The 20,166-nt window shown below is 36.0% G+C and overlaps 1 protein-coding gene across 8 annotated transcripts in view; it reads left to right on the top strand.

The window, feature by feature from the left end:
* Nucleotides 1-20,166, top strand: part of LOC115214562 (solute carrier family 66 member 2-like) — a 221,412-nt gene that overhangs the window by 122,708 nt on the left and 78,538 nt on the right. For 6 of the 8 annotated variants that reach the window (XM_036509875.1, XM_029783754.2, XM_029783750.2 and 3 more), the window contains 3 exons: nt 1,779-2,011; nt 8,429-8,565; nt 17,905-18,000. In XM_036509875.1, the coding sequence (XP_036365768.1) occupies nt 1,779-2,011; nt 8,429-8,565; nt 17,905-18,000 (466 nt within the window). The remainder of the gene's footprint in view (nt 1-1,778; nt 2,012-8,428; nt 8,566-17,904; nt 18,001-20,166) is intronic. The other 2 variants (XM_029783751.2, XM_029783755.2) reach the window with 2 other exon arrangements.

The raw sequence follows: 20,166 nt of genomic DNA, 5'->3' as shown, positions 1-20,166 counted from the left end.
ACAAATTTCAGATGACATGAACTATAAAAGAAAGTCAATACAAGTACTTTTAAAATATTTCAATTGTGTTGTTGACTAAACATGACAATATTGTTTTAACTACGACAGTCACATATTTTTCTGTGGTTTCAAACATAGTTAGCAATGTATATATGTATGTAGGTAGGTATGTTTGTATATCTCGTCTGTTTTTAAATTATTATAAATCTTCCACTGAGGAGGGAGCCAGCTTCCAACAAAGATACAAGGCTCCATCATTGGGATGTCTTATGTACTGCAAGGCACAAGTTGGTAATGTGAGTGTCTGTGTGCTGCAAGGCACCAGTTAGGAATGTGTGTCACTCGTGTATTGTAAAACATCAATTAGTTTAACCCTTTAGCAGTTAAACTAGCCACGTCTAATCCAAATATTCTACCTACATGTTTTATGTTTAAACTGGCTAGATCTGGCCTCTCACACCTACCCCACTGTGTCATTTTAAAAATAAACAATCACATCAGTGAAATTTCAAAGCTATGAAATAGTGCATGATGAATTCAAAACTGTGAATAAATAAGCATTACATTGGACAGAATAATATGAATGCTAAAGGGTTAAAATGTTTTATGAAGATTTTGTATCTTAGGAGGGTCATTATTATCATCATCATCATTGTTTAATGTCTGTTTTCCATGCTGGCATGGGTTGGACGGTCTGACGGAGGACTGGCAAGCCTGTAGGCTGCACCAGGATCCAATCTGATCTGGCAAGGTTTCTACAGCTGAATGCCCTTCCTAACGCCAACCACTCCGAGAGTGTAGTGGGTGCTTTTTATGTGCCACCAGTACGGGAGCCAGTCAGGGGCACTGGCATTGCCCACGTTTGAATGATGCTTTTTACATGCCACCAGCACACATGCCAGTCAAGCGGCACTGGCATTGGCTATGACTACAATTTCACTTGACTCAACAGTTCTTCTCAAGCACAGCATATCGCCCAATGATTCAAGGGTACTTTTAAATGGGCTGGTTATGCAATACTGGCATCAGCCATGGTTGCAATCTCACTTTACTTGCCGGGTCTTCTCAATCACAGCATGTCTCCAAAGGTCTTGGTCTCTTGTTATTGCCTCTGTAAGGCCCAACATTTGAAGGATGTGCTTCACCACCTCATCCCATGTCTTCCTGGGTCTACCTCTTCCACAGGTCCCTTCCACTGTTAGGGTATGACACTTCTTCACACAATCACTGGTTCTATTTCATTTCATTATTTTTATTATTTATCAATTGGTTAACCATATTACCAATTAGCTAATTGATTGTTTGAGTGATCGTTTGGTTTAACAATCAGTTTTCTCAAAGTTCTTTTGTTGTCATTCGCAACCTCATCAATGACATACCCTCTCTACTCTGAGTCAGTTTCAGGTCTGTCTGTTTGTCTGTCTCTTGGTTTGCAGTCTCTGTATTTATAGTGTTACATGTAAGTGAGGATATATGTGAGATGGAGAGAGAGAGAGAGAGGAAGAGAGAGAGAGAGAGAAGAGAGAGAGAGAGAATATATATGTGTGTATGTGTTTCTGTGTGTCTGTGTAAATAGATGCATGTTTGTGGCATAGTGGATTCTATGAGTAAGCATATTAGAGAGAACATGTGTATGTATATGCGTGCACATGTACTTGGGCACGTATACGGTGTAGATTTTGTGATTCTTGCAAACCACATGTAAAAGCAAAATATTTGATAAAGATAACTATCACCATTTACTTATTTTTCTTTCTTCTGTATTCTTCCTTTTATAGGTTTCCCTCCTAAGAATGGTTGTGTTGGATCTTGATATGATCAGTATGGAACTTCCTGAAGTGAGTTTTCAGAATATCATCCGTTGGGGTTCAGCATCAGCCATGATGTTTGGGGGGGTGGTTCCCTTCATTCCACAATATGCTGATATCAAACGCTCCGCTAATGCTGATGGCTTTTCTACATTTGTTTGTTTAACACTGCTGGTTGCCAACATTTTACGAATAATGTTCTGGTAAGTTTTCCTTTTTAAACTACTCAATAAAACCATGTTAATTAGTCTTAGTTTCAAATTGCTGAGCTATAAGGTGTTTCAAGTTTCATTATTTACAAATTATTTTAACATATCTTTTTAATTTTTGCTCTAATATTTTCATAATTTGTTTATGAAATCTCATAATTCTTAAATTGTGTCAATTATTTATTGGCAATGTTATTCAGTTTTAAACTATTTGATATTCCATTCATGTAAAGCTTGGAGATCAGAGAGATGAGGGTGAGCCACTGATTTTTCACATTGAAAAGTTACAGCTCCAATAATATGGACATGTGATTAAAATGTCACAGGAAAGACCTTCAAATTGAATTCTTCAAACTGAACTAACTGGCAGGAGACCTAAAGGTATATCAAGAACAGAATGGTTGGATAATATCCATAGTTTCAGTTGGTCACTTGGGAATCCACTCCAAAAAGTCAAAGAACAGTTGCTTCTGATAAGACTCTATGGAGGAGGTACATGGGGACTCTACACTGATGACACTCCCAGGATTTGCGGATGGATGGATAAAACATATATATATTTTTCTTGATCTTGATGGAAAAGGCATTCATAATCTGAGTAGGTACTGGTGCAAGAACCCAATAAAGCCTACTATGAAAGGTATTCTAACCAACTACATGTTTCTCACTACATGGTTTCAGATTCAATCCCACTTCAGAGCACCTTGGACAAGTGTTTTCTGCTATTGTTCCAGGCCTGCCAAAGTCTTGTGAGTGGATTTGGTAGATATAAACTTAAAGAAGGACAGTGTGTATCATCACCATCATCATCATCATCGTTTAACGTCCATTTTCCATGCTAGCATGGGTTGGACGTTTCAACCGGGGCCTGGGAAGCCAGGAGGCTGCACCAGGCTCCAGTCTGATCTGGCAGTGCTTTTTATGTGCTACCAGCACAGGTGCCAGGGGAGGCTGGCAGTGGCCATGAGCGGTTGGTGTTTTTTACATGCCACCGGCACAGGAGCTAGTCAAGGCGGCACTGCATATGTATGTATGTATGTATGTATGTATGTATGTGTATGTATGTATGTATGTATGTATGTATGTATGTATGTATGTGTGTGTGTGTGTGTGTGTGTGTGTGTGTGTGTGTGTGTGTGTGTGTGTGGTGTGTGTGTGTGTGTATATATGTATGTAGGTAGGTATGTCTGTTTTTAAATTATTATAAATCTTCCACTGAGGAGGGAGCCAGCTTCCAACAAAGATACAAGGCTCCATCATTGCGATGTAGTTAACACAGACAAATTCACACTTGGAACTTGAGAAAAGTCTTGCATATTTTTACTGTTCCACTCACTGTAATGTACAAATCAGCTGGTCATTTTCTTTTTCTGAAAATCCCAGTTTTTCCAGATTCTCCTCTAAGCATTTACTAACAAAACCTAGTGCTCCAATTATTATTGGTATGAATATAAATTCATAGTCTGGATATAGAAGCTGGAGGTTTTGAAGCAGTTGTCCATAGATATCCTCTTTTTATTTGATTTTCAAAGAGATATTCATATCAGCAAGGTAGCTGACATCTATGACGGTACATACCTTTTCCCCTCTGTCCCAATCAACAATATCTGGCCATTTGACAGAAGTTTTGATGGGAACATTCCACCACTATTCCTTGAGTTGGTGTTTATGAATGTATTCCATAACAAAGATATTTTTAAAGTTTATTTCAGGACAGTCTTTTTCGTGGATGGCATTGTAAATTGTTTTAGCAACAACATCATGCTGCATAGGGAGGTAGTAGCGTGACAACATTTTAGGACAGCTGCTAATCACATGTGTAATGTCTTCCCCAGAAACATGACATAGCCTACACATATATGCATGCATGCATGTATGTATGTATGTATGTATGTATGTATGTATGTATGTATGTATGCATGCATGCATGCATGCATGCATTACTATCCTCTTAATCTTGACATTGTATGATAGTTGTCATGCAAGCAGTGCTCTTCATTTCAAATCTTCTGGGAAAACATGACTGGTCATGGGGAAATACTACCTTGCTTACAAACAAGGTGATAGGAAGGGCATCCAGCCAGAGAAAATCTGGCTCAACAAATTCATCCAAGCATAGAAAAGTAGATGTTAAAGTGATGATATGTGTATCTTGGACTATATTATTTTATAAATCTTTCTTTTTTTAAAAAAAATGGTATAATGTGATCTGAGAGGTATTTGGTTGCCATTTCTTGCCAGTAGAGCAGCTACATTTAATTGAGGGCAGATTTATGAAAATGGCTGAAACAGTATGCCTTTAAACAATGTGTTTTATTGTATCTGTTATGATACTTCACTGTTCTGAAGTCATATTAAATCACAGTTCAAAGATTATTTAGCTATAATAATGTACTGAAGTCGGGTCAATTCTATTGACATCTTTACACTACACTTCTTAAAAAATTCATTGGATGTAATCTGTTTTATTCAAATTTAATAGAGGCCTAGGTCAAACCTGTTTGAGTAAATCTCTGATCAAAGTCATTCCAAACAATAGGTTTCTTTCAGTTTCTGCCTTCTATATCCATTCACAAGGTTTTGGTTGGTCCAAAGCTATAGTAAAAGACACTTGCCCCAGGTGCCATACAGAGGAATTGAACCTGAAACCATGTTGTTGGGAAGCAGATTTCATATGACATAGCCTCTTCTACATCTAGAAAAGATATTCTGACCATGCATTTTGTGAACAACAGCATCATTGATTGTAAGTTTCCAATGGGCCAATCACTGGTTCATTGCATTTCTATCAGAAACATAACAAGATAGTGTTTCTACAACTGTTCTCCAGAGACACAATGTAGCAAGGGAGGAAGGGATACATACCATAAAACCTCTGACTAGTTGGCTGTGACTATTTTAAAATCTTGGTAAAATGTCAAACACAAGTTTTAAAATAATTATTTGATGCTTAAATAGGTAAATTAGCAAGCGGTCAAATAGTTCCAAATATAGCATGCAATATATATATATGTGTGTGTGTGTGTGGTGTGTGTGTGTGTATATATATATATATATATATGTGGAGGCGCAATGGCCTAGTGGTTAGGGCAGCAGACTCGCGTTCGCAGGATCGCGGTTTCGATTCCCAGACCGGGCGTTGTGAGTGTTTATTGAGCGAAAACACCTAAAAGCTCCACGAGGCTCCGGCAGGGGGTGGTGATCCCTGCTGTACTCTTTCACCACTCTTTCTCCCACTCTTTCTTCTGTCAACCTGCTCGCTTAGCCAGTGGGGTGGCGTCATTCGAAGGCTAAAACAATGCAAACGCATTGTGACCAGCGATGTGTAACTATATTTGATGGTCTGGTCGGTCACGTGATATATATAGCTTGAATTAAGGAGTTCTCAAAACCGAAAAAAATTGGATGTGGCCTTTAAGGTGAAACAGTAAAGTCTAATGAAACTAGTGATGGTCTGTATCCACAAATAGGAAGGTTAGAAGGTAGGTGAGTCTAAGGGAAATGAGAGACATGATGTTTATGTGTTTAACCCCTTTTTACTCTTAGCTGGTATCTTTTATCTTTTGCTTGTTTCAGTCATTAGATTTCGGTCATACTGGGGCACTGTCTTGAAGATATTTTAGTTGAATGAATTGACCCCGAGTACATTTTTTTTCATATTTTTAAGCCTGGTACTTATTCAAGCGGTCTCTTTTTGCTGAACTGTTAAGCTATGGGGATGTAAACACACCAACACCAATTATCAAGCAGTAGTGGGGGACAAACATAGATACAAAGACACACACACACACAGATAGATATATAAATTTATATATACAATGTGCTTCTTTCAGTTTCTGTCTACCAAATCCCACTCATGAGGCTTTGATTGGCCTGCGGCTGTAGTAGATGATACTTGCCAAGGTACCATGCAGTGAGACTGAACTTGGAACCGTGTGGTTGGGAAGCAAACTTCTTACCACATGGTAATAAGTTTATTTTGTCTCATGTTATAATGATGATGATGTGTTTGTTAATATATATATATGGCACGTAAAAAGCACCATCCGTTCGTGGCCGTTGACAGCCTGGCCTGGCCCCCATGCTGGTGGCACGTAAAAAAAGCACCATCCGTTCGTGGCCGTTGCCAGCGCCGCCCCGACTGGCCTCATGCCGGTGGCACGTAAAAAGCACCATCTGTTTGTGGCTGTTGCCTGCCTCGCCTGGCTCCATGCCGGTGGCACGTAAAAAAAGCACCATCCGTTCGTGGCCGTTGCCAGCGCCGCCCCGACTGGCCTCATGCTGGTGGCACGTAAAAAGCACCATCTGTTTGTGGCCGTTGCCAGCCTCGCCTGGCTCCATGCCGGTGGCACGTAAAAAGCACCATCCGTCCGTGGCCGTTTGCCAGCTCCGTCTGGCACCTGTGCAGGTGGCACGTAAAAAGCACCCACTACACTCACGGAGTGGTTGGCGTTAGGAAGGGCATCCATCCGTAGAAACACTGCCAGATCAGACTGGGCCTGATGCAGCCTTCTGGCTTCACAGACCCCAGTTGAACCGTCCAACCCATGCTAGCATGGAAAGCGGACGCTAAATGATGATGATGATGATGATGATATATATCATGATTTATTGTCTATTTTCCATACTGTTTTGGGTTGGATGGTTTGATGGGGGCTGGCTAACCAGAGGATTGTGCTAAGATCTTCTGTCTGCTTTGGCATTGTTTCTATGGTTGGATGTACTTCTTAATGCAACCACTTTACAGAGTGCTTTTTATGTGACATATGTATGTATGTATGCATGACTGTCTATCTGCTTGTCAGGTCACTCTCAAGTGCTACTGGTAAAATGTAACCTAGTCCAAATTGCCACATAGTTTGGTTGTTGGCAATTTAACTTGCAACCCTACCATGCTTTCTTGGTGAAGAGAGTGATTATTGGACACCCTTTGGGGTGAAAAAGAATAAACCTGTGAAAAGGCAGAGGAACTTATGAGAGTCAGTGGCCATCCATTTGAGGTCTTGCTGTTCATCAGTCTCATGGCAGACTTGCACTAACTGTTGCTATCAGCAGTACCAGACAGGGTAAATGGCCCCATACAAGCCATTGCCTCTTTAAACAATTCACTGTGTGAGGTGTTCAAGGGATTTGCTTACTCCACTTTTTATCAAAATTGTTCTGTTGAAAACAAAAGAAAAAGAGAAAAAAAGTGAAATTCTTTGGTCCTTATGTGTGAGAGAGTGGTGGCTATATATATATATGTCTACATACCATTGGTATTTGTATGAATGTGAGTGTTGTAAAAGATATGTAGCTGTCTATACTGGATATGGGTGTTACCAACTATATGATATCTAATGCTTTTAAAATTATTTTATTACTGAAATGGAGTTTGGTGCTTTACAGCAGACAGTGATCACTGGGTATGACAGTGAGAGTTAGAATGAGAGAAACAGAAAACATACAGGGACAGATTGGGGAAAGGAGGAAGAGAATTGGGAACAACAAGAAGTATCAACCCAGAAGGGAATGAATGAAATCAATGCAAGAAATGGAGGTAGAAGGTATCATGATAAACGATAGGGAAATGTTAATGAAGAAAGAAGGCAAAATATGAATGATGATGATAGGCAAGAATATTTTGCACAAGCTGATATGAGAAAACATGACTAAAGGGAATAGAAAAGATTTCCTAGAAATTAATCAAAACATAATGAAAAAAAATGACATGATATGATTATTGAACAGGGAATTATTTATAGCTGACATTGTGCCACAAAATCAGCTGTGAAATTTCCACAGATATTGTTACAGTGTGTGTTTATATGTGTGTGTATGCGTGTGGCCTTGTCTTGAGGTCCCATGCTAGTTGTATGTAAATGAAACCGTCATAGAAGCAATGTCATTTATTTGCAGTTTCCCCATGAAATCATGTCTAGTTGTTATGTTGTTCTAGTTGAAAGGGTTTGGGGAAATATTATCGTGCATTGAAGTAGGTGATTGTTTTGTTGGTGACAGGAAGAACATCTGAATGAAGAAAATTTACCTCAGTGAATTTTGTTTCATCCAGGCAAGCATGGAAAAGGTGAACATTTTGATGAGGATAATGATGATGAGGATATATGCTGGTGCCATAACAGAAGCTCCCAATATGTACTGTAAAGTGGTTGACATTAGGAAGTGCATCCAGCTATAGAAACCATGCTAAAGCAGACATTGGAGTTTCATGCAGTCCTTGGACGTATTGGATTCTATCAAACAATTCAACCTATGCCAGCATGGAACATGTACATTTTATGATGATGATAATGATGATTATATATATTGTTAAATAGCAATTTTTTCTTTGTTATTGTTCATTTTTACCATTTAACATGTTTTTGATTTTATTTCCTGTTTCTCTCTTTATTGCTCTTTTTATTTTTAAAGGTTTGGCAAATTTTATGAATTTCCATTATTATTCCAAAGTATCATTATGATTTTAACCATGATTGTTATGATGCACCTTTGTGTAACAGTGAAACAAAAATCAGAAATTATTGCTTCTAAATCGAGAACATTTACAGGTGAGTTACTAATAATGTCAATTCTCTTTCAACATGGGTTGTTATCATTTTTCATGATGTCTTAAATCATCTTTGCAAATTAGATTTTGCTTGTTTTGTTGTGTCTTGGGAGGGTCATTATGCCAATAATAACACATGCACAAATTCAATTCCACTTCTTTATTGTTAGCCAATTGGGTAAATATCTAACCAAATAACTAATTTGCTTGTTTAATGTGCTAGTTAAACAACTAATTGGTTGTTTGTTAGTCAAAGTTTTTTTGTTGCTGTTCTTGACCTTTTCAGTGACTTCCCCTCTTGCTCCAAGGTTTAACAAGAAAGAAGTGGAATTGTACCTGTGTGTGTGTTATTATTATTGGTGTAATGATACTCCCAAGATACAACAAAATTTGTTTCAACACATGAATTCACATCAAGAATGTTGCAAATCAAATGCAAAAATGAAGTCCATTTTGCTTAGATTTGCTTCTCAGAGAAAATTTATTTCTGTTGGACTTAATATCATAGCCTTAATATTCTCTGGAATAATATTGCAATCAAAAATGGGAATTTCTGTTCAATGATCTTTTAAATGTGATATTTCAAATTTTATAAAACTGTGATGTTATCATGGAACAAACACAGGCAGAAAGAATCAGATTTAAAAAATCTTTTTAAAAAGTAACAAAATGTAAAATTAATGTTCAAACTGAACTGAAATTTATTTTAAAAACTTGCTAATAGAAATTTCAATATTCTTAGAATTAAGCCTTCATTTGAATTTCATTTCCAAATTTTCTCCACCACAGCATCTTAGGTTTATGAATTTTAAATTGCAAATTAAAATAAAATGAAAGCATTAATTAAATTTTTTTTTAAAATTGTCATTTTGCTAGATTAAAAAAAAATTTTAACTATATCCTCTGTATGTATGTGTGTGTGTATATATAATTATATATATATATATAATTGTGAAGATTTCTTCACATGAAACCACTGGTTGCATTGTTATCCCATAAATAAAGTATATCTTTATACACACACACAGACCATAAAAATCAGGAGGTATGAGAGGTGAATATGTTTGTTTAACCATTTGATATCCATATGATTATGGCTGTTTCACAAGCTTCACCATGTAATAATAATTTCAGTGTATAATAAATCCTCTTACATGTCTGCACCAATATGTATGCTACACATTGTCTAGTACAATTGTATAATTACAAATCAATGCATATATAGAAGGCTAGCTCTTCAGATCGCCAGAACATCATGGTTACACCAATGTTTCAACTTTACATATACATTTAAAATAATCCTTTTCATATAGAATGTATGGAAGACTGATAATTGGTATTGCCAATAAAGAATAAATGTAAATAATAAATAATAAATATATATATGACTAAACCTGGTACTTATTCTATTGGTCTACTTTGTTGAGGCACTAAGTTGTAGGGATGTAAATTAGGAGACTAGGACCACATCATAAGTCTGCTTAGTCAGGGCTGACCTTGGTATATACAACGACAATAATAAACATAGAACATTAACATGCATTTTCTGCCTGTTGCATGGGCATGCATGCACACACACACACACACACACACACACACACGTATATTGTATATATAGTGGTGGTGATGTGTGTGTGTGTTACAAAAACTCAAAATATGTAAATAATTTATCAACATGAAACAACCAATCTTTTCTACCATCTATCACTTAAACCATTTAAACTTAAACCCTCAATAACTAATACCTCCTGTCACTTCTCAAACACCTCTTTCTTGATTCACTTCACTCACAACCCTCTAAATACTTGTAATATACAGTATAAGTGAATATTCTATTACCAATATATTAAACAGTTCTCATCAGGGATTTCATGTTTAAAAACTGCCCTGAAATAGTTCTCATCTTTATGAAATACTGAGGTTTGGGGATATTTTTAAAGTTACTTATCTAGTATTATGAAAACAAAATATGGCTGCTGTTCAAAGAACCTGTCACCAGTTGCATTTTAGGTTCTCATGAATTGATTCTGGTGCATTTATAATGAACACCATCAGTTACTTTTAAATGTGAATTTTTGTGGTTTCAGGATTTTTTAATATTTTCGCAAATCCTTTTTATTTCTATCTAGTGTCTGTTTTTAAGACTACACAAAATCATATAAGCTTTATGAATTTTATTAATGATTCTAAAGGATTTTCACATGTCGCCTGGCCCCTGTGCCGGTGGCACGTAAAAAGCACCATCCGTCCGTGGCCGTTTGCCAGCTCCGTCTGGCACCTGTGCGGGTGGCACGTAAAAAGCACCCACTACACTCACGAAGTGGTTAGCGTTAGGAAGGGCATCCAGCCGTAGAAACACTGCCAGATCAGACTGGGCCTGATGCAGCCTTCTGGCTTCCCAGACCCCAGTTGAACCGTCCAACCCATGCTAGCATGGAAAGCGGACGCTAAATGATGATGATGATGATGATGTTGAAAATAAATAAAATAAAAAAAATACAATGTATGAAGCATCTGAGCATGTAAACAACTGGAACAGCATTAGAGATTGCTGCAATTTCCATAATAAAGAATGGAATAAAATATTTTAAGATATTCCTTTTCAAAAATATTCAGAAGAAAGTGGATCCAATCAGTTGTCCTTATAACTGAAGAGCCATCATTGACTGTTTACTTGTTTAAATGTTTCATATAATAACAGCAGAGGTTGACTGCTGTGCAAAATTTAAAGAAAGGGAAAAGGACAACCTTAGTGATGTTAGGGAAGTTCTGTCTAAAATATAATAATGGTTTCAAATCTTAGCATAAGGCCAGCAATTTTAGGGGAGAGGGTACATTGATCCCAGTACTTGACTGGTTCTTCACTGAACCTCGAAAGAATGAAAGGCAAAGTCAACCTCAACAGCATTTGAACTCAGAGTGTAAAGCTAGAACAAAGGCTGCTGAGCATTTTTGTCTGGAGTACTCATTATTCTGCCTCCTTGCTATCTTTGCCCAACATAATAATGGGAATTTTGTAAGCTACACATCATAATATACTAATGACTAATAATTTATTTAAATGATGATATTTAAACAAAATTTGAAAGCTTAGTTTAAGTTTTATTGAGAATTCAAGTAGTTTTGAGACAAACTTATAACAAATTTATAAAAGAACTTTTTGTAATGTTGGTTTGAAACATCTGTTTACTATATAAATAAATATGAAATTATGGTTATTTTACAGAACTGAATTATATTAAAATTTAAGTAAAAACAGAAACATGAGGGTGCATTTTTGTTAGAAGCAGAGTATGAAAAAGGATAAATCAATATTTCTGATCATTATGGAATACTGAGTTAGCTTTTTGGTAGTTATGAGTTGATTTTAGCACATTAATAATGAATATTTTAATGTTCTTTCGTGAATAATTCTTTTTATTGATTTTAAAATATTTATGCCATAGTATTATTATATTTTTATGGCTTAGTCAGGATTATAAACCTTCTGGGACTGGTAGGGGAGAGGGAAGCTGGAGGCCTGGTTTAAATGTTTGCAACAATTTAGACATCTAAAAGTACTCAAGAGTTCCATTAAAGCAGGTGATGGATTAAGTTCACTATCAAAACTACTGTTATATGTACTTAAGGTCTAATGAACCACATAACATTTTCAACCTAAACAAAGACAGTGGTTGTAAAAGAAAAATTGGAAAGCAAATACATGGATAAACTCCTTTTCAGAACTTTATTGATAACCACGGTTATCTGATCTTTATAACTGGCATTGAGTCTATAAAGGCGGTGAACCAGCAGAATCATTAGTGCATCAGACAAAATGCTTAGTGGTGTCTTCTAGCACTTTGCATTCTGAGTTCAAATTCCACTGTGGTCAACTTTGCATTTCATTCTTTTGAGGTTCATTAAATATGTACCAGTTGAACACTGGTGGGTGGAGGCAGGGGTCAATGTAATCAAGGTTAAAAGATTTTGTATGTTTTTGAATGGCTGATATGAGTCTTCCATACTATAATTGCTGTATGTCTTATTCTATTTTTTCAATGGATTCAGTCATTGGACTGTGACATGATGGGGTTCTGTCTAAAAGGGTTTTAGTAAATTATACTGGTACGGGTACTTTAGACTGGAACTCCCTTTATTGATCTCTATTTATGAAGTAATTAAATTCATCAGAATTATGCTATTTTAATAAGTTACTCTCTAGAGTGTGTGTGTGTGTGTGTGTGTGTGTGTACAGACACACACACTATGAAAGAATTAAGAAGAAAATGTTGATTTTCTCTTTAATACTTCTTCAAATATGGTGATGTCTATGTTTTGCTGAGACTAAGACCAAAACACATCCAAAGTTCTCTCTCTCATAAGTGCCAAAAGAATTAATATAACATTAGTCATTAAGTAATGTTGTCTTTACTTCACTACATAATTATTTCTTGTTAACATTTTTAATACTACATTAAATATGTTAATACACTAATCTATTTTTTGCTGATGGTACCTTGACTCTAGTCAATGTATTCTCTCTCTTTATGTGTGTGTGTGAGAGAGAGAGAGAGTTAAATAGAGGAGTAGTGTTGTAGTGTCTATAAATTTCTGAAGCACTTCTGAAGTGGTCACACTAATGCAGTAATGCTCTGTTCAGTGTCTGCTAGAAAAATGAAATTGCTGTGGAATATTCAATGGATCTGCAAATCTGGAAAGGAATAATTGGGAAATTTGTTTAGTGCAGGATCATGGAGTGAGTCACTGTAGGGATGATGATATAGAAAAAAACAAACGTATTGGTTGGGCCAAGATGGTGGTGATATGCAGGTAGTTCTAAGGAGAAGGCAATGTTATGCTTTATATATATATATATCTGTAAATGTAATATGTGACAATTATTCTGTAGCCATGATAAAACTTTGAGTTTCAGATACCGAGGTGGATTTCCATCTTTATCATGGCTACAGAATAATTGTCACATATTACATTTACAGATAAATTCCTCTATTTACATAATATCGAGGTCTCTTCCTTTCTTTTGTTGTCTTGCCATTTTTATCAATATATTTATATATATATATATATACATATATACATAGGCGCAGGAGTGGCTGTGTGGTAAGTAGCTTGCTAACCAACCACACGGTTGCGGGTTCAGTCCCACTGCGTGGCATCTTGGGCAAGTGTCTTCTGCTATAGCCCCGGGCCGACCAATGTCTTGTGAGTGGATTTGGTAGACGGAAACTGAAAGAAGCCTGTCGTATATATGTATATGTGTGTGTGTTTGTGTGTCTGTGTTTGTCCCCCTAGCATTGCTTGACAACCGATGCTGGTGTGTTTAGGTCCCCGTCACTTAGCGGTTTGGCGAAAAGAGACCGATAGAATAAGTACTAAAAAGGTGGTGCTCCAGCATGGCCGCAGTCAAATGACTGAAACAAGTAAAAGAGTAAAAGAGTATATATACACACACACACACACACACACACACACATATATATATATGTAGAGAGAGAGACAGGGAGAAAGTCATGTGACTCAGGGGTTGTTGGATGTCTTCAATGATTGCTTGTTAACCAGTTGAATGGCTTTCTTTCGAATGTGGCTGACCTAAGATTCTTGTATATTTAGCTGCAACACCATGTCTGAGATGTAGTTTTGGCAATGTAACATATATGATGTTACCATGAGAGATCATCAGTGATGCGAAATCATATTTGCATGTATGTGTGTATATGCATGTATATTATATGTAGAATAAAATGCATCCGGTGCACTGTGTAAAGTGGTTGGAGATAGAAAGGGCAGCTAGCCATAGAAACCAAGTCATATATGATATGTACAAGTGAGATGTAGTCCTCTGGCCTATCTTGGGAGGCAATAACTCCAAGGAGGAACTGATTCAGACTCTACAGGCCCATCCTGTCCATGCCAGCAAGAGAGCAGATGTAAAGTGGCAGTGAGGATGACGATGATATATATAGGTGTATGTGTGTGTGTACACACACACACACACAAACAAATACACACACGCGTGCACACACACACACACACAAACAAATACACACACACACACATACACAGTGTCACCTGAAGTTCAGCAACAAGTGATGCATATTTGCTTACACAATCTCAGTTTTGATTAAATGTTATTCTGCTTAGCCGAACAGTATTGAGTACTTTTTCTGTTCACTCGATTGCAATTTAGACCTGTATGAAACCACTGGTAATCAGCTAATTGAGGCATGCTTCGTCTTTTCTCTCTCAACTTTCTTTTTTCTCCTTGTCTATTTTTTTCTGTAGAAGATCATATACTCAAAACATAAAAGACTTTTTTTATTTTTCCTGAGTGTAAGCCTATTACACTCATTTTGATTTCTTCTTCATCTTTATGTTATAATTTTTGCAGGGAGAGAATTGAAAGCTGCTGACAATGTGGAAAGTTTAATAAGACCATTATATTTCAGGTGCAAAGGCCCGTCTTCAGAAGATAAAAAAGAAAACAGTCTGAGAAAAGCTCAGTTATGTATGTTCTGTTTACCCATTCAAATGCATTAATGGAACCGATATCACTGGACTTTTCTCAGACTTTGTTTTTTCTTCTGAAGATGGGCCTTTGTGCCTGAAATATAAAGGTTTTATTAAGCTTTCTGCATTGTCAAAAGCTTTCTATTTTCTCTCTTTTTACCTTCTTCAGTATTACAATGCTTTAAGTGAATTATCAGGTCATTAAAAAGGAAATGTCCGATTTTGAACTGAAATTATTTTACTTTATCTCAACGAAAAGCAGTGCAGTTAATCAAAGTATGCACCTAAATTATCGACACAATTTTGCCATTTTATCAGTAGCTTATTTATGCACGCAGTGAAGAATTCTGGAGTGCAAGAGGTGATGAAATCATGAAAGGCTGTTTTTGCATCTTGTTTAGATTTGAAGTTTTTTCCTTGCAAAAAGTTGTTTAATGCCTAGAAGACATGATAGTCAGTCAACGCAAGGTCTGGTGAATACGGTGGTGACAGAGTACTTCCAAGTTCAGTTTCTGTGGTTGTATTGTCTTGCAAGAGATTTGGCCTGTCTCTATTCATCAATCTCGATTGTTTAATTGAAGTTTGCTCATCATTTCATCCAATTGGTTGATGTATACATCCACTGTAATTTACTTGCCAGGTCACATGAAGCTGTAGTAGATGACTCCAGCGCTGGACCATCAAACAGACACCATTAGCTTTTTTTTGGTGAATATTCTTTTTTGGATTGTGTTTTGGCACGGGGCTGATTTTGAAGAGTAAAGTCACCAGACCGGAACTTCTCAGATCATGGACATACAGTGCACTCATTCCCCACATCTTCACCAAATACCTCATTGATGTTTTGAGCTGTCTGGAATGCATTGGTTCCATGACAGAACTCATATTCATAAACAACACAAATTTTTTATCTACCCATAGGTTCACAAAAATTGATTTACAGTATAATCAGAAACCATGAATTGCATTTCGAAAAGTGATGATGTAAATCTTCAATGTTATAAAACAAAGAATTGTCAGGATAAAACATCAGAGTTAATAATTGCCAAACTTGGTGCATAAGAAAATCGGACATTTCATTTTTAATGACCTGATATAACGCTCTTATATATATTAACATTTATATGGTAATTATAAGGTTATTTTCAGCTAATGCATTCAGTAAAATGCATTTTAAGATCCACATCAATTGATGCAAAGTCAATAACCCAAAGCAAGTCCTATACATATATGTATATATATATATCACAAAAAGTGTTCCATTGAAGAAATGTTGGGGGATTAGCATTCAATGCACTATGAACAGCCACTGTAGAGGATGCGAATAGCCTCAGTGGCATAATATGTGTGGGGAATAATGTTGTAAACTGCATCTTATCATACTTTTTCCTATATATATGCAGGGTGCGGTGAATAAACTGTCGTCTAAATTATGCAAAAACGAAAATAACACTGACATCTCATTTTAACAGATATATTTACCAAAATTACATAAAAATATCTTGAAATACTAAAGAGTAAATTTTTATTTAATAACATCGCCATTGGCTTCAACCACAGCCTCCAGATGACTTTGAAATCTGCAACTCTTCTGGACAGCCTCCTTGTTTAAGTTGGTGAATGCTGCCATAATTCTTGCCTTTAGTTTATCTTTGGTGTTACAAGACGTTTTGGTCTCTCACTCAACTGTGCCCCCACACATAATAATCAAGCAGGTTGCAGTCTGGGGAGTTAGGTGGCCAGATGTTAGGTGTGGTGTGGTTGCAGAAATTGTCTGACAGACATGACTGGGTTCTCCTGCTTGTGTGGCATGGTCCAGAGTCTTGTTGCCAGACATAGGGTCTTCCAGCAGCCACCACCTTCTTGACCCAGGGCAGCACTACCTCCTCCAGGCACTCGATGCTGGCCTCCGTATTGAGTTTGAGGCCATGTGGGAAGATGAATGGAGGCATAACATCACCATCACTAGTGATCACTCCAAATACCATGATGTTGACTGGGTATTTCATTTTTATCACTCTCGGTACATGTTTTAGGGTATTGCAAGTCAACAGTTGTTCTGTGTTCACCATCTGATCCAGGCAGAATTTTTCTGCATGTTTGTTTGGAGGAGATGCTTGAGTTTGTTCAAGAGCTTCGTAGCATGGTCATTCCTTTTGTCCTTGGCAACTTGGGATAAAAATTAGCCTTTTCTCATCTCATTAAGAATACTGAATGTCTTCAGGTACTACCTGCCTCAAGGGACATACTACCATGTCCCTTGCGATGGACCTGATTGACTTGGAGGAATCAGTGTCAATCATAGCCTGGATCTCACCAATAAATTGAGGAGTTCTTTTCTTACCAGAATAATCAGAGTGAGTTTTCCAAGCTTATGTGCCTTTGTAATCACCATTAGACTCATCCAACTCTTTCGGAGTCCTCTGCACTGTCCTCAGATGACACCCAAACATTCTGAAATGTTTGTATTTGAGGTTCTGCCACAAATGCCAAGTAGTACACCATGTTGTTTCCAAACTTTCTGGCAGAGTGAATTGTGTCATGGTGTTTTTCTCACAGACAGTGCCCAACTGACCCTACTATACAGTGTAGTCGACAAAATCAAAAACAAACAATGTGCATGCACAAAATTTAAAATATAAAATGGCGACAATTTATCCATTGCACCCTGTATGTGACTGTGTGTGTGTGCGTGTGTGTGTATGTTTGTGTGTACTTTCTTTTTAATTATCTCCTTAACTTCTCATCTATGTCACTTCGTGTGCTGAATTGTCCCAATTCTGGGTGGTTCTCTTAACTTTTTCTTCTCTCTGTATTTGTGTCCTACCAGCAGATGGGAAAAAATGCCTCAAAACAGAAGAATGTTATTCTTCACATACAACATCATGTTGCCATGCAAACACACTGCCAGGCCGAACTTTTCTTGGTATGTAGCTGAATGGTATTAAGCCTCCTTGTTACACCAGCAGGAATGTGCTTCTGTCCTTTTCTCACCTGCCTTGACCTTCAATTTTTATTTGACCTTCTGTTATTTATTTTCTGTTGTCTGCCTTTTTATAGTCTTCCTTATACACAAAGTTGTACAAACATATTGAAATGTTAAAAAATATCCTCTGAATATCCTTAACAGCTCTTATTTCTGTGATAATAATTTAAACAAAATGATCAAATTATTATAATTATAATTATTATTATTATTATTATTATTATTATTATTATTCACTTCTTTCAATTTTGTTTCCATTTCTTACTGAGTGTCTTCCCAACACTCAGGGCAAAGAGACTCACAGTATACATTGGTAGGCCATTAAAATAAACACACCAGTTTGTTCATTTACAAAGTCATTATTATTATTATCATCATCGTTTTCTTCTTCTTCTTTGTTACTCTTTGTCTCTTCTTCAGCACACTGTTTACTGCTTCTGTTTGTAGTGTTGTTAGATGATGTTGCTTAGATTGCATGATAGAAACAAGATTTACCCATTTATTTTCCTTATTTCTACTCACAAAGCCGTAGAGTTTAATGAAATTATCAATGAATAATTCTTTTTCATTGATATCTTCAAGAACTTGTTGAATATTTCTCATCTTTTTTTGTCTTGTGCTTTCCCTCTATTTGTGCCTTAATTTTATATACAACAGACTTTCTAACCAAATCTGTTTTACAGAAAGTTATTTGCTGTGCCAAGTATTTATTCATGATAGAGAACTTTGACCTGTTCTAATTTCTATTCCATATATCATATTTTATCAATATTTCCCAATGAAATGTTAAAAATCTTGCAAAACATGATTATATTCAATTGGTAAAATATATTAGTTCAAATGTAATTTTACAATCATCATTTATTGAACATATTTCCAAAACTGTATTTTTATATTATATTCTTATTTTACTTTTCAGTAAGATAGGTTTGTTTAACTGTTAGCTTTCTTTGAACTCATAGCCCTATGATCTAAGATAAAATTTACATGACTAATTGTTAAAATGAAGCTAAAATATTAAACATTAGTCTTAAATGTTTGATATTTTATATGAAATTTAATATAAAACTTCTAAATTTACTTTTATTTTAAGAATTTTATCTTGAAGTTGCTACTTGAATTTCTATCATATTTATTATGTTTATCATGTTTATTATCAAAGCAACCAAGAGAATGGAGTATTAGACTAAAGGTTCTATATAACTGAATGGATAAATGCACATTATTTTTTCCTTGGATGTTTCACTGTTGGAACTCTTTATTATAACTTGTTTGAATATTAGTGATTAAATTACCAAGATGTATAATTTTCAGTTCTAATGTAAGTGAATTTTTATTATAGTTATACTTGCTTGACAAATGATTTGATCTGAGAGTGTATGTTGACACTGGAGCAATTACATGGTAGAAGAGCTACTTCAGCCACTTAAGAACAGGATCTATAAAATCTCTTACATTCAATTTTGACATCCTAAGAAATAAATCAAAAGTAAATGTGACAGATTTTCTGTATTCTAAAAATAGCTAAGATGCCTTTTCTATGATGTATGTGTAAAATTATCAATCAAATTTTATTTAACAGTTAAATAAGTGAAAGCTTATGTAATGCTTTCAGTGTTAAAAATCCAAATTAAAGTCAGGTATGTGTTAAAATAAAAATGATATTAATTCATTGCCATTATTATTATTTTTCTGTGTAAGTATATGACATATTTTTTTTGGCTAGTTTAGTACTTCCCTGTTTTAAGTTAAATTCCCTCTAAGACCCATTAACTTTTTCATCCTCTGGACTGGAGAAAAATAAGTATTAGTTACTCACAGCAGTCAGCTGTACCAATTCCCATCCTACACTCACAAAAATAAGAAATTTTCACTCTCCTAAAATGTTGCCAGCACTATTATGTTAAAGCAAACTCTGTGGTAAGACTTGGTTACTGGAATTTTGATTTGCAATTCAAAGTTCCTCTCTCACATTACTAATTCCTTTGGGAATTTACAACTTTATATGAATATTACACCTTCTCCTTCCTCTTCCTTACAAAATCTCAGAATTAATCCCAATAAAAGAAAAAAATATCTATTTTACTAAAAGCATGTATTTCATTA

The sequence above is a fragment of the Octopus sinensis genome, linkage group LG1 (genome assembly GCF_006345805.1).
Source record: "Octopus sinensis linkage group LG1, ASM634580v1, whole genome shotgun sequence".
Classification (NCBI taxonomy): Eukaryota; Metazoa; Mollusca; class Cephalopoda; order Octopoda; family Octopodidae; genus Octopus; species Octopus sinensis.
This window is presented reverse-complemented; position numbering and strand designations above follow the sequence as displayed.